Raw genomic sequence first — 12,094 nt, 5'->3', positions numbered from 1 at the left:
AAACGCACAATCCAGAATCTCTTCAAATACAGCGTGCATCATTTTAAAACAAAGCTTTGACTCTTGTCTCTCTTGTTTTCATGAAAAGACACTAGTACAAGGCAGCTTTCTTGTGCGTGCGTGTGCATGGTGACCATACTGTAACATTATCACACTTGTCAAGCTGCTTTTACCATCTAATGTCAAAATCAAAAGAGAAGCTGAGGCGGCCTTTTTTACCGCGCCAAGTTGAGTTAACCACGAGAATAGGAAGGGGAACAGTTAGAACATTTTTTTACAAGCTGGACAACTAATCTAGTGCGACTGGATTATAACAGTAAAAAAGAAAGGAACAAAAAATGAAGGCCAAATAAACACAGGGAGCACAATTGGAGACACCAACATACTTTGCCAGCGCAGTGAGTCCAGCATGCAATGCAGCAGAGTTGACCATCGTCAGTGCTCTCCAGGTCTCCGAGATAATATAAACGCGGACGAAAAGAGACCAAGGTGGGAAAAGGGGGTATATATCGTAGGCACATCATCGGTCTCCACTTAGCTTCAAAAAGATTAGAAAGCAAAAAAGAAAAATGCTAATGAATCATGATGATAATTAGAACAGGGCACCAACCATTCCAAGCAAATGCAGAGACACGCACGATTCCTGTCAACATCAGCACGAATGAATGGAAAAAGTTGGTTTGCCACCCAGACGGGTACCAGCCCCCACAGGATTATTCTAATTCCAGCCTAGCGCACAGCAGCCGCAATAAGACTGAAGTGCTATTCCTCACTAGTACCAAAAGTGTAATCAAATTCCGCTAAAAAGCTGCTGCCTGGGTCTGGGTGCATCCCCAAATTTTGCAGAACCATTTCATTCATTCATTCAAGATGATGATAAAACTGACATGAAAAAATTCCATAGATGTACTACATACAGCCTTACAGGAGCTACAAAAACAATCACTTCCTTATTGAACCCAAAGCAATCCCTAATTCAATCCAGCTAAAGCCAAAAGGAGGAAAAATCTGAACAAGAGACCTAAGAAGCAGATGAAGAGGCGAAACGACTTACAAGAGGGGCAAGCAAATCCATTCCCTTGTCACACCCTGTACCCTGAACTGACAGTTGACCGACACACAGACGAGCAGCAGCAGCAGCAGCAGCGTTCCCGAGTACCGACGACGAAGAATTGGAAACCCTAGCGCTAAAACAAAACCCTACACAGCCAGTCTGCGGATGAATTCAGTGTGCGGTGGTCTCCTCCTCGGCCTGAACCCGCCCAGGCGTGGCTGCCCCGGCGGGTCCGCCGGAGAAGGAGGCGAGCAGGTTGAGGTTGGCCTGCGCCATGGGGATGGGGAGGTAGTTGCCGACCCGGGCCGCGGACGCCTCGCCCGACACCATCAACTCCTGCTGCGGCGCGAAGCTCCACAGCTGGCCCAAGTCCCTGGCCGGCAGCGCCGCCCAGAAACCTGGGGTGGGGCCCATGGACGCGACGTTGACCTGCTCGTCGTCGGCGGCCCCGCGGGCCCGCTTGCCGGGGATGAAGGAGGAGGAGGAGGAGGAGGGTGAGGAGGTGGAGAAGGAGGCCGGGACGGTGCCGGAACCCGTGGCGGCGACGATGGAGGGCTCGGCCTGTCGGAGCAGCCACTCGATGGTCTGGCCGTCGGACTTGTGGCCGAGCTCGCGGGTGAGCTGGAAGACGCGCGCCGCGCAGATGATGGGCATCCTGATGCGGCGCCCGCGGCCGTCCACCTTGCTGTGGCGGTCCTTGGAGGGGGCCTTGCGCACCGCAAGCGCCGTCGTGCCGCTGCCGTTGGCGTTGGCGGTGGTGGCCACGGGCACCATCTGCTTGTCGGCGTCTCCGCCGCCGTGAGTCGTCATGGGGACGGACTTCCCTGGGGAGTGTGGTCCGGTGATTGGAATGGGGAGGGGTTGGGACTTGGGAGGGTAATGATTGATTGATTGAGGCCAGCGACAGCGGCAGCGGCAGCGGACGGTGGAGACAGCCAGCCAGACGGGTACGGGTGGGCACATGGGCCGGGCCGCGCGGGGCCCGCTGCGACCCCTGCCAGCCTGCCAACGGGACCCGTTACATGGGACACGGCCTCCCAACCTCAGTGACAGGTGGGGTCACACCTTATGGGGGCTCAAATGTCAGTGACCCAGATGTCAGATGGGTTTGTTGTAACCATGCCTTTAGCTTGATATCAAGGAAGAATCACAACGTTTTCTTCCCTTCTGGATTATGGAGGCTAGCTTGTAGATATATACATATATATATATATATATACTACTCCTAGTAAAATGCGCGTGCGTTGCCACGCGTAACAAAAACATGTAAATAAACATAAAATAGTTAAAATATAAATATTAATCAACACTGAACACCACAAATAGATGACATAGAACTTGGTCTCAAGACCAACATTGAGATAAATTCAAAATAATAGTTGACACATGACAGCATAAACTACGGCAGCCTACAGGGTCTGCACGCCACACCACGCTTCGGAAACCTTATGTATTGAATTACGCATTCTGGAAAAGTTTTGTCAAATTTGAGCCTACATTTATGAATAAACCTTATTTTAAGTTTCCCAACCAAATCTTGAACTGAAAATTCATATTGACCAGGAAAAACTTAAAAAAAAACCATTAAAAATAATATATTGCATTATGCATTTTGTAAAAGTTTCATCGTATTTGAGCATACAGTTTGTGAATAAACCTTACTTTAATTCCTGGCGGGATTTTGAACTCAAAACTCAAACTACATAGAACGGTTTGATAAGTATTATATGTTTTATCATGTATTATCGGAAAGTTTCGTTTAATTCAAACATACGGTTTGTGAGAAAATAGAGCTTTAGGCTGGAAACAAGAAGTGTGGGGGAAATTTTGTTTGCATCTACTCTTGTACGTTGGATTGGCTTTGGATGGTCCAGATGTGTCCAAACTCCATCGGTGACTTTCAGACTCAACGTTACCGAAACTGCATCCAGTCTCACCATTCTTATCCAACTACCACCAGTCTCTCTCTCTCTGTCTCTTCAGACTTGCCACCGCCCCTCTCCTCCGCTCTGACAGCCCGAGCGGCGAGCGCAGCTCGCCGGAGGCCGGAGCGACGCGTCTCCCTCCTCTGCAAAGTCAGACCAGAGAGAAGGCACGCCCTCTGTTTTCCCCCAGACGCGATGATGCCCCCCTTGTCTCCTCCTCTTCGTTCCCGCTCCAAGTCAGACGCGAAGCCGCTGCAGGCCGGCAGCATGTAGCTACCACTCCCTCGGTTCTCCCTGCCGCCAGCTCTCCCCGCCAATGCATCACCGCCGCCCCTTTTTCCAGCCATGTATTCTCCTTCCCACTTCCCCTCCACTCCACATGACGGCGGCGTCTGATACCTCCCCTCCCGCTCCCGGAGGCGGGGTTGATAGCCTCTTCCCCTCCCCGTGCTGCACAAGCCAGAAGCCGAAGGCGCAGTCACCCTGAATTGCTACATCCGGCTTGCCCCTTGTCAGAAAGCTAATTAGATGCTAAACATGAACGATTTATCAAACAGACCTGAGACTAAATTGATATGTCCACGGGCTCCACCAATTTTTGTGATTGTAGCTGTTTGTGTAGGTCCTTGTGTGCTCGTCGTGCTCTCTGGCTTAGAGTTAGAGGCTTAGATCGATATTTGAGTACCTGAGAGCACATGTAATCCAGGTTAAACATACAGCAGGAAAGTATTAACAGTACGTTTAGTAAGTATGTGCAGATTATAGCGAAACATATTGTTCATTCATGGCTGCACAATGTTACTATACAAACAGAGTTCACGAAAAAAGATGCCGACCATAATATATCTCACACTACATCCTGAAAACAAACACAATGTACTTGGGTACAAATGCAAGTGTTAGAAAGAGGTGACCTGTCACACCATGAGTCTGTACTTATGTTACCGATCGACTCGCTCCACATGAGCTTGGATACACTGGCTTCAGCTGCTCCACTGCATCCACCTTTTATTTTTGAGAAAAAAGTTCAGAGACCGCTTTGGACAGATTTACCCTGCTAATTGTCATATGCATTTTTCTCACGTTCATTTAGGATCCGGTTAACAATCTCTACCCAGGACCGACAACAAAGCTTTTCTGCCCTTGTTTACAGGGTGCTAGCCATAATGACGACAAGTTCCTTGTTCTTGCTGCTACAAACACCACATTACTATTGGATCAGGTAGAGAACATCTGTCAATGGTTCACCTGCCCGATCTTGAATCTAGGCAATGCATATTCAAGATAATGAACTGACGAAAGACAAACTTCAGCCCCACCTGGACATTGCTATCAACTTCAGCTAACCTTGATATAACTACTAAGTTCAGTTAACTCGACTTCCAGGTCAATCTCGGCGGTACCTGTCAGTCTGTCACGGCCTAAGCGAGACCAATTTGAAGAGCTTGGCTGCAGAGGAATTGATAGTTGGGTCCTCATATCCATCTGATCATGTCGTTCATCAATTCTGTAAGTTGGAGCAACCACTTGCAAACTTTTTTAGTCCCTCTACATTTATTCGTTGTTGTTCTGATTTCACAAATAGTTGATTGAGTTGCTGATTCATTTCTTGAGCAAGTAGAAAACAAACATGCTTGGAAGCAATGCTCATCGCAATCAAAATTGATGCACCTTGCATATTAGTCAATGCTTGCAGTTTCTTCAGATAGGCGGTGCATGGGATTTTTTTCATGTGAAATAACGGCACCATGAAATATTGAAGTCTGGCACATGATATATCAAATGGTAAAACAGAAGATCATCACCAGTAATTTTGTAAAAAACAATAGAAGTTTGAATAGTTTATTATTTGTTTTACACGGCATTTCTAAAGTGCACTACCCTTTTAGGAGAGGTATGAGATAGTTTCTGAAGATATTAGCCATGCATAGTAAGCTATGGGAATGTCTGTTGGGCAAATATCCATCAACTTGCAAGTCTAGGTGTTATGGTGCTGCTAGAGGGATGGCGCGAGAGGGCCGGCCGGGGGACCTTGCCCACGGCCGGTGGCAAGAGGGAAGGGATTTCCTTCTTAATTCTTGCTTGATTAGATTGATACATCTCCTCTCCATATATAGAGAGGTTTACTTGACTCCCAAGCAAGGCTTACTTGACCCCTAAGCAAACCCTAAGACTAATGGGCCCAGGCCCATGACGTACTCTAACACTACACCCCACCTGGACATGCAGCTCGCCCTCGAGCTGCAACCTAAACAAACCATGACTCGACGCAACACAAACCTAACACCTAAAAACGAGCCTTTTACATCTCGGCTTGTTTTATTACTCTCAACCTGAAATGGACTGGGACGCTTTATTGTTGACCCCTGAACATAAAGTGGACACCATCCGCCCGTCGGACGTGCACCTGTACAGCCACCTGGATCCCATGGAAACCAGCGGGACAAAAGGAGCCCGCGCGGCGGCCGGCGGCGGAATGCAGTGGTGCTACGCGGTGCGCTCCTGTCGGTGACACCATGCCTTCGCCCCACCGGATGACTGTCGATGGCGCAGACTTTGAGGTCGCTGCCCGTGGGAAAAACAGCATGTCCGCCGCCCTTGGGGGAAACCGCACACCCAAGATCCCCGACGCAGCGGACGAGATCGAGGTCCGTTGTGCAACGAAGCGCAACTTGGAGGAGCTGCAGCTGCAGATCACGCATCTCCCGCACACGCCGACGCGCTAGGAGGCCGCGCGCAGCAGCCTGCAGCCTCACCGCCGCCGACACGTGGCGGATAGCGATCCAAGCCGGAAGCGGTGACGGTGACGGAGGGAAACGGACCTGGTGGAAGGGCATCCCGGGCGGTGTCGATGTAGAGCCCGGGGCCAAGGTCGCTCCCACACTGCCGAAAGGCAGGGACGGCGTCGGTGGCGGCAGCAGCCGCTGCTGCGGTATTGGTGGCAACGGCAGCAGCAGCTGCTGCTGTTGCAGCTTCCCACCGAACGGCAGGGACAGCGTCGGTGAGGACAGCAGCTGCAGCGGCGGCGTTGGTGGCGGCGGCAGCTGCTGCTGTTGCTGTTGCAGCGTCCCGGTGGGGAAGAAGGCGGCCGGCTGCTGGAGAAGAGGGACCCCCGGCGCCGAGGTAGGGCCCGGCCCGGAGATGGTGGACAGCGGCAGCGGGGACTGCAGCAGCCCGGCGTCGGGTGGCGGCGACGACAGCAGCAGCGTCGACTGCCACGGCCCGGCGATCGCGGCGGAGGCCACCTGGTGCGTCGGCTGCCACGGCAGCAGCGCCGCCGGCGGCGGCGGCCCGTAGGGACCGGCCAGGAAGAGGCGGATCTCCTGGACAACAGTGGTGAGATCGCGGATTGCTCCGGCGATCTCCTCCGGGGTGAGGGCGACGGGAAGCGGCGCGGTGGAGGTGGCCGGCACCGGCCTGGGCGGGGCGCCGGTGGTGGTGGCCATCGGGCCAGTGGTGGTGGGATGGCTGGACATGATCGAACCCGGAAAGCTGATACCAAATGTTATGGTGCTGCTAGAGGGATGGCGCGAGAGGGCCAGCCGGGGGACCTTACCCACGGCCGGTGGCAAGAGGGAAGAGATTTCCTTCTTAATTCTTGTTTGATTAGATTGATACATCTCCTCTCTATATATAGAGAGGTTTACTTGACTCCCAAGTAAGGCTTACTTGACCCCTAAGCAAACCCTAAGACTAACGGGCACAGGCCCATGACGTACTCTAACACTAGGATGCACATAACCTATGCTCGAGCAGTAACAACTGCTTACATATATGACCTGTAATCTGCATGTCAGTTAATATACACGGTTGCAGCCTCCCGAGTCAAACATTTAGGCTACGTTAGATTATACAGGTCGAATATAGGATATATATGTATCAACAAATCATCACCTATTATCGTACAAGATATAGAGCTTATTGTCGTACAAGATTTATATGCCTATTTTAGATACAGCCTCAATGATCCAGATGCTGCACTGGACAATTCTGATGGATATTATTGATTGCACATAAAAGGTACAATACTTTGCATCAGAATCTACTTTGGTGGTATAAAATGTTAAAGTATTATGCATTGTCATGTACATAGTTGCACTGGATGCAGCAACCAGAGAGAAGAAAATAGCAATCCATAAGGATAATGTGGTGTCGAAATATAACTCAAAATATGAATGAATACTGCACTTCCATGTAATGCATTGTCCTGCTAGAATAGTTACTGCGAAGGTAGATCCGGGCAGTAGATTGACTATGGAAGAACAACAGATGGAAAGAAAAGTTTTCTCTCTGGTATGTTGGGGCTGCATCTCGCAGCCCCTTTCTTCTTCTTCTACCTCTCACTCTTATCACTCTTGTATTTCTCACACAAGAGAACCCACACACACACTAGCTAAGGAAGAAGAAGAATACAGAGGCTTTGCCTGGCCCTTCCTTGGTTTTCGCCGTAGCTACATCTTCTCTCTTTCTCATATCAAACAGAAATATGGTTACAAGACCTTAAATAGACGCACGCGCGGCCGGACTCCACACTCTGGCCACTAACTCCACTAGACCTGCATGCACACACGCACTAACCTGATCTCCTAGAATCACTCCAGGATCCACACGACCAGGCCATCGTGCACATGCACACAACCAGCTACCTATCAACTAAACACATGCAACAATGACTGGACCGGATCGCAAGGCTACTTCATGTACATCCGGTTGTCTTCAGCAGCTTCAAACGGCATTGGCATCTCGCCATCTCACACTGCATCTCACAGTGCCATCTCAGCATCTCGCCTTGCACGTCGCCAGCCGAATACTCGTATGTCACGCTCGCCGGCGACTGACTACAATGACTACACCTAGCTACATGCAGATGAACTCGAAAATACAAATACAAAATCAAGATTAATCATAACAATCACCCCCTAATCTTGATTCTCCAATCTTGACACAACTTCAAAGAGCAATCATCTCGTCGCCGACATCGTCTCCTCGTGACGGCATCGCACTGTCCTCTTATCGCCGCAGCATCACAACACCGTCGCCTCCTCGCGGCATCGCACCGCACCAGGCTGCTAGCGGCATCACACCGCCGGCAAGCACCACCCCGCTCCGCCGGCCTCCACTTCACATGGAGTCAGCCGCTGCCACCATCGTCGACTTCACAGCGGCATCGCACCACCTCCGCGTAGGCCTCCGGGATCTTCTCGCTCTGATACCAATTGATGGAGCTAACATGGTATATCTATAGCAATAGAAATGAAAACATTGTAAGGGTAGGGACGACAAATAATTCTCACAGATCGGTCAGCAAGGATGCCTCGGTAGATAACATCTCCATTCCTAGTAGTTCTGATTCATCAAGAAATAATTCTTGCAGATAGTTGTCTCCCATGATTTGCTGTACATGTGCAATTGCTCCCATGATCTGCTCAAGAATCTAATATCATGCTCTAAGAAAGAGACACGAGAGAAATGATTATCCATTAGCTGTCTAATGATCTCCTACACTTTTGATGTAGGAGAGATTTCGCGGTTACCTGGTTATTGGAGGAGGCAAGGCGGCGGGAGCCGGGACAGGTGACAGTGCCAATCGCCCTCTTCAGTCGGAGCGACCGAGAATGTATCAAGTCGCCATGGCTGTAGCTTCAGCACTGGTCGCCTGAAAGGATCAAGCGGGAGTCTAAGGTCACGGCTCAAGCGGGGTCTAAGGCGCCTATATATGCTGATAGCTAGGACGGTAATGGTGGAAGTAATTTTCGATGGAAGTAATGGTGGTTGGTGGTTGCAATAAAGGTAGGGGCTGGCTAATTGAGTCTAGAACCGGGTAACCGCGAGCGTTAATTGGGCGATGGTTGAAACTGCGCGATGTATGAGGGATTGATGCTGGGTGACGAGCGGAGAGCATGCCTGAGATTAATTGGGCTTTTGGTCCACTTGGGCGGGTGAGGGACGATCATAGAGGAGCGGATGAAGTTTTGACGAAGGAACGACGGACCACCTGATGACGGAACAGGTTCCTCCTTTTTAAGTAGTAGAGATATAGGCTATTCATTTTCTTTGTTTTCTTAGCTCTTCCAGTCTTCTGGTGCTTTCTCTAAACTTAGCTGTAGTACAGTTTCTAAAGAGTGAATAATTGAGACCTATGCATGCTTATTTACCTTCTATATATGAGTTATTAGGCTCTGGCTGCCAATTGTTGGAAGAACAGTCGTTGTTGTACTTTGTCTTCCATTTTACCGTGGAGATTCTTTGATTCAACTTTTGCGTTGAGCGTATATGAGGGCATAGTATTTTAATTTATAATGTATGCATCAGTTTTCTTCTTCATGGAAAGACATAATTTTTTTTTTGTTCTTTTCAGTCCAAATGGTTATTTCCCTGTGAAATGCAGTGTCAGAAATGCTTTACATTTCATTGCATCTCCCCTCCTGCAAACACTGGAGGTTCTGCACCGTCTATTTGAACTTCCTGTTAGGCGGTTGAGCCCGCTATGCTGATCTTTTGAAATCTTATTGAGCTGGTACTTTGTTTGACCCTGTTAGGTAGTTTTTAAGTTGGTTTCTCCAACTGTACCTTGTGGTTTGTGGGCCATTTTGGCTTTATTAATTTAAAGCCAGACAAGTGGTGCCTTCCGTCTAAAAGAGGTAGTATTGTACTATATGATATATCATTAACCAGGGGGTCAATGTTAGTTGACCACCTAACAGCTTCTTTTAAGGCTATATGTCAAAAATCATCCAAAGGACAACTGGGTGCTCAATTTATAAGTTATAGCACATTCACAATCAAAGAGTGCTGGACTATAAGCATTTTTGCAACTAAATAGGTGTTAGGAAGAGAAGTGAGGATATGTACCAAGTGGTAGCAGCTATGTCTCACTACAGGAATGGAGCTCGCTGCCGACGGCCAGCTGCCCTCGGCGTAGCCGCGCCTGGCCCTCGGCGTAGGCTACGCCGACGGCAGCCCTCGGCGTAGCCCCTCGGCTTCTAGGTCCCTCGGCGTAGCCAACCTCGCCGTCGGCGTACGTCTGGCCCTCGGCGTACGCGACCTACGCCGACGGCCAGCTGGGCCCCTCGGCGTCTCCTGGCGGCGCGACGTCGCCGTTAACGGCGCATCGGCAGACGCCGACGGCCTGCCCTCGGCGTACAGTAGCGAGCCGGCGACGAACGGGGCGACGTGGCGCGACCTGGCGAAGCCACCTGCGCCGTCTACGCCGACGGCCAGCCCTCGGCGTCTGCATGGGCCATGCAGTGCCACGCGGCACGCGCTGCACACGACTGCCAGGCGGAAGGCTATGCCAACGGCATTGCCCTCGGCATAGACCTGACCATATGGTCGCAGCAAGGGTCTATGCCGACGGCATTGCCCTCGGCATAGACCTGTTCGATTTTTTTTTACAGCAGTCCAGTTTGCACCGTCCAGCAGTCCAGTTTGCACAGTTTAGCAGTTCTACATCCAAATTCATCAAAATTCACCATAATTCATTCAAATTCACCATAATTCACATAAATAGCATAAAATGCACATAGTAGCATACATGGTGCACATAGTAGCATACATGGTGCACATACAAGAGGAGAGTGCCATGTCATCCAAATACAGAACTAGCGAAGGAAGGACCCGGGCGGGGTGTGTCCGCCCACATCGTTGGCGAAACGAGCAGTCCGGGGTTGCGCTCCGGTAGAAGCTGCAGAAGAACCACCTGGAGAAGGACCGGAACTACGCCCAGGAGAAGTCGACGGAGAGGCACCGGGAGTAGTCCCAGGAGTAGTCGACGGAGAGGCACCAGCAGAACGCCCAGGAGACCGACCACCTTCATGAACCGGTGTGACCTCGCGCCCACCCTGCGAGGCCTGGTTCTCGGAGCATCCCGTTCCCTACATATTCCCTACATGTTAGCAACTTGCGATGCAAAGGGAAGTGGTAACTACGGGTTTGGCAAAGAACTTACCTCCGGTGTGGATCCGTAGTAAGTCGCAGCGAAAGCTGCCCTCGATGGCATGATAGGCATGTCCCCCGCCACGTTAACTCGAGCCGGTGGCGGTGTACCAGTAGACATAGAAATCATCATTTCCTGCAAGATAGGTTACAAGTTAGGTTTTGCAGAAATAAAGCATCAAACTGAGACTTGTCATCTACTTGCGAGAAGAAAGATTCAGACTTACTCCTATATACGCCATGTAGGCTGTATTCTGCCTATTCCACTGCGCAGCGGCCTGCTGATACGCTTCATTACAGGCTTCGAAGGCCGCCTCGAACTCAGGCTACAATTTCAGAAACAATGAATCTCGTCAACACTTAGCCATGTAGGAAGGAAAACCGGAAAGAGGATGAAAACGAGGAAAACTTACATCGTAGGCGGGTGGACGAGCAGGCCGGGGACGAGGCTGGGGGCTGTCGGCGGTGAGGGTATGCTTGAGACGCGTGTAGCTCGTGGCGTGGGTAGGCTTGACCACCTTATTCAGAAAGGGGAAACGGCCATGCCGACGCCCCTGCCCCGACAGGACCAACGACTCCTCGTCGGTCGGCATGCGCAAGGGGTCATCCACCTCCGGGTGACGAGACCTCACCATGTCGCAGTAGTCATCCTTGGCGGCCTTGGCATTGCCGTAGTACTGTGGCTGAGGCAATGCGGGATTGGGCTTCTGCTTCGTCCGCATCATGTCATATATCTGGGGATCATGAAGCACCACCCCAGGTGGTGCCTCGGCCAGCTGCATCGCGAAAAGGAAGGTTATGCGTATCACAAATGCAACATGACGGGAAATGAAAGAAGGTCGTTCCATGTATATACATACCATCTTCCCCTTGTAGCGGGTGTAGTCGCGGTTTCCCGCGCAGTGTGTGCCACCGGTGCCTCGGTTCTCCATGTTACGCCTCGACACGGCTACAAACTCCTCGTCCTCCCTAAGCCACCTCGCCCTAATCAGCTCCTCCCATGCCTCCCTATGCTGCTCGGCCCACTCGGGACAAACCTGAAAACGCAATACTCAACTAAAGATAATCCAATGAAAACTTAGCAGCAATGTAGAATCTCATTGACATTTTACTCACCGACATGTACTCATCAATGGTCATTGCCCATTCCTCCGTAGGCTGGTTACCGACATAGTACTCC

General features: G+C 50.7%; 1 protein-coding gene across 1 annotated transcript; it reads right to left on the bottom strand.

The window, feature by feature from the left end:
- Positions 1 to 879: 879 nt before the first annotated feature.
- Positions 880 to 1,925, bottom strand: LOC127326698 (transcription factor TCP21). Its single transcript, XM_051353492.2, has one exon. It carries the CDS (start codon positions 1,862 to 1,864, stop codon positions 1,226 to 1,228), a length of 639 nt encoding a protein of 212 aa, XP_051209452.1. The 5' UTR covers positions 1,865 to 1,925; the 3' UTR covers positions 880 to 1,225.
- Between the last annotated feature and the right edge of the window lie 10,169 nt (positions 1,926 to 12,094).

This window comes from Lolium perenne, chromosome 6 (genome assembly GCF_019359855.2).
Source record: "Lolium perenne isolate Kyuss_39 chromosome 6, Kyuss_2.0, whole genome shotgun sequence".
Classification (NCBI taxonomy): Eukaryota; Viridiplantae; Streptophyta; class Magnoliopsida; order Poales; family Poaceae; genus Lolium; species Lolium perenne.
Note: the sequence above shows the minus strand (reverse complement) of the source record. Positions and strands in the feature narration are given on the sequence as shown.

Excerpts from the sequence above, each read along its gene's own strand:
- LOC127326698 (XM_051353492.2), bottom strand. The coding sequence starts at position 1,864 with ATGACGACTCACGGCGGCGGAGACGCCGACAAGCAGATGGTGCCCGTG.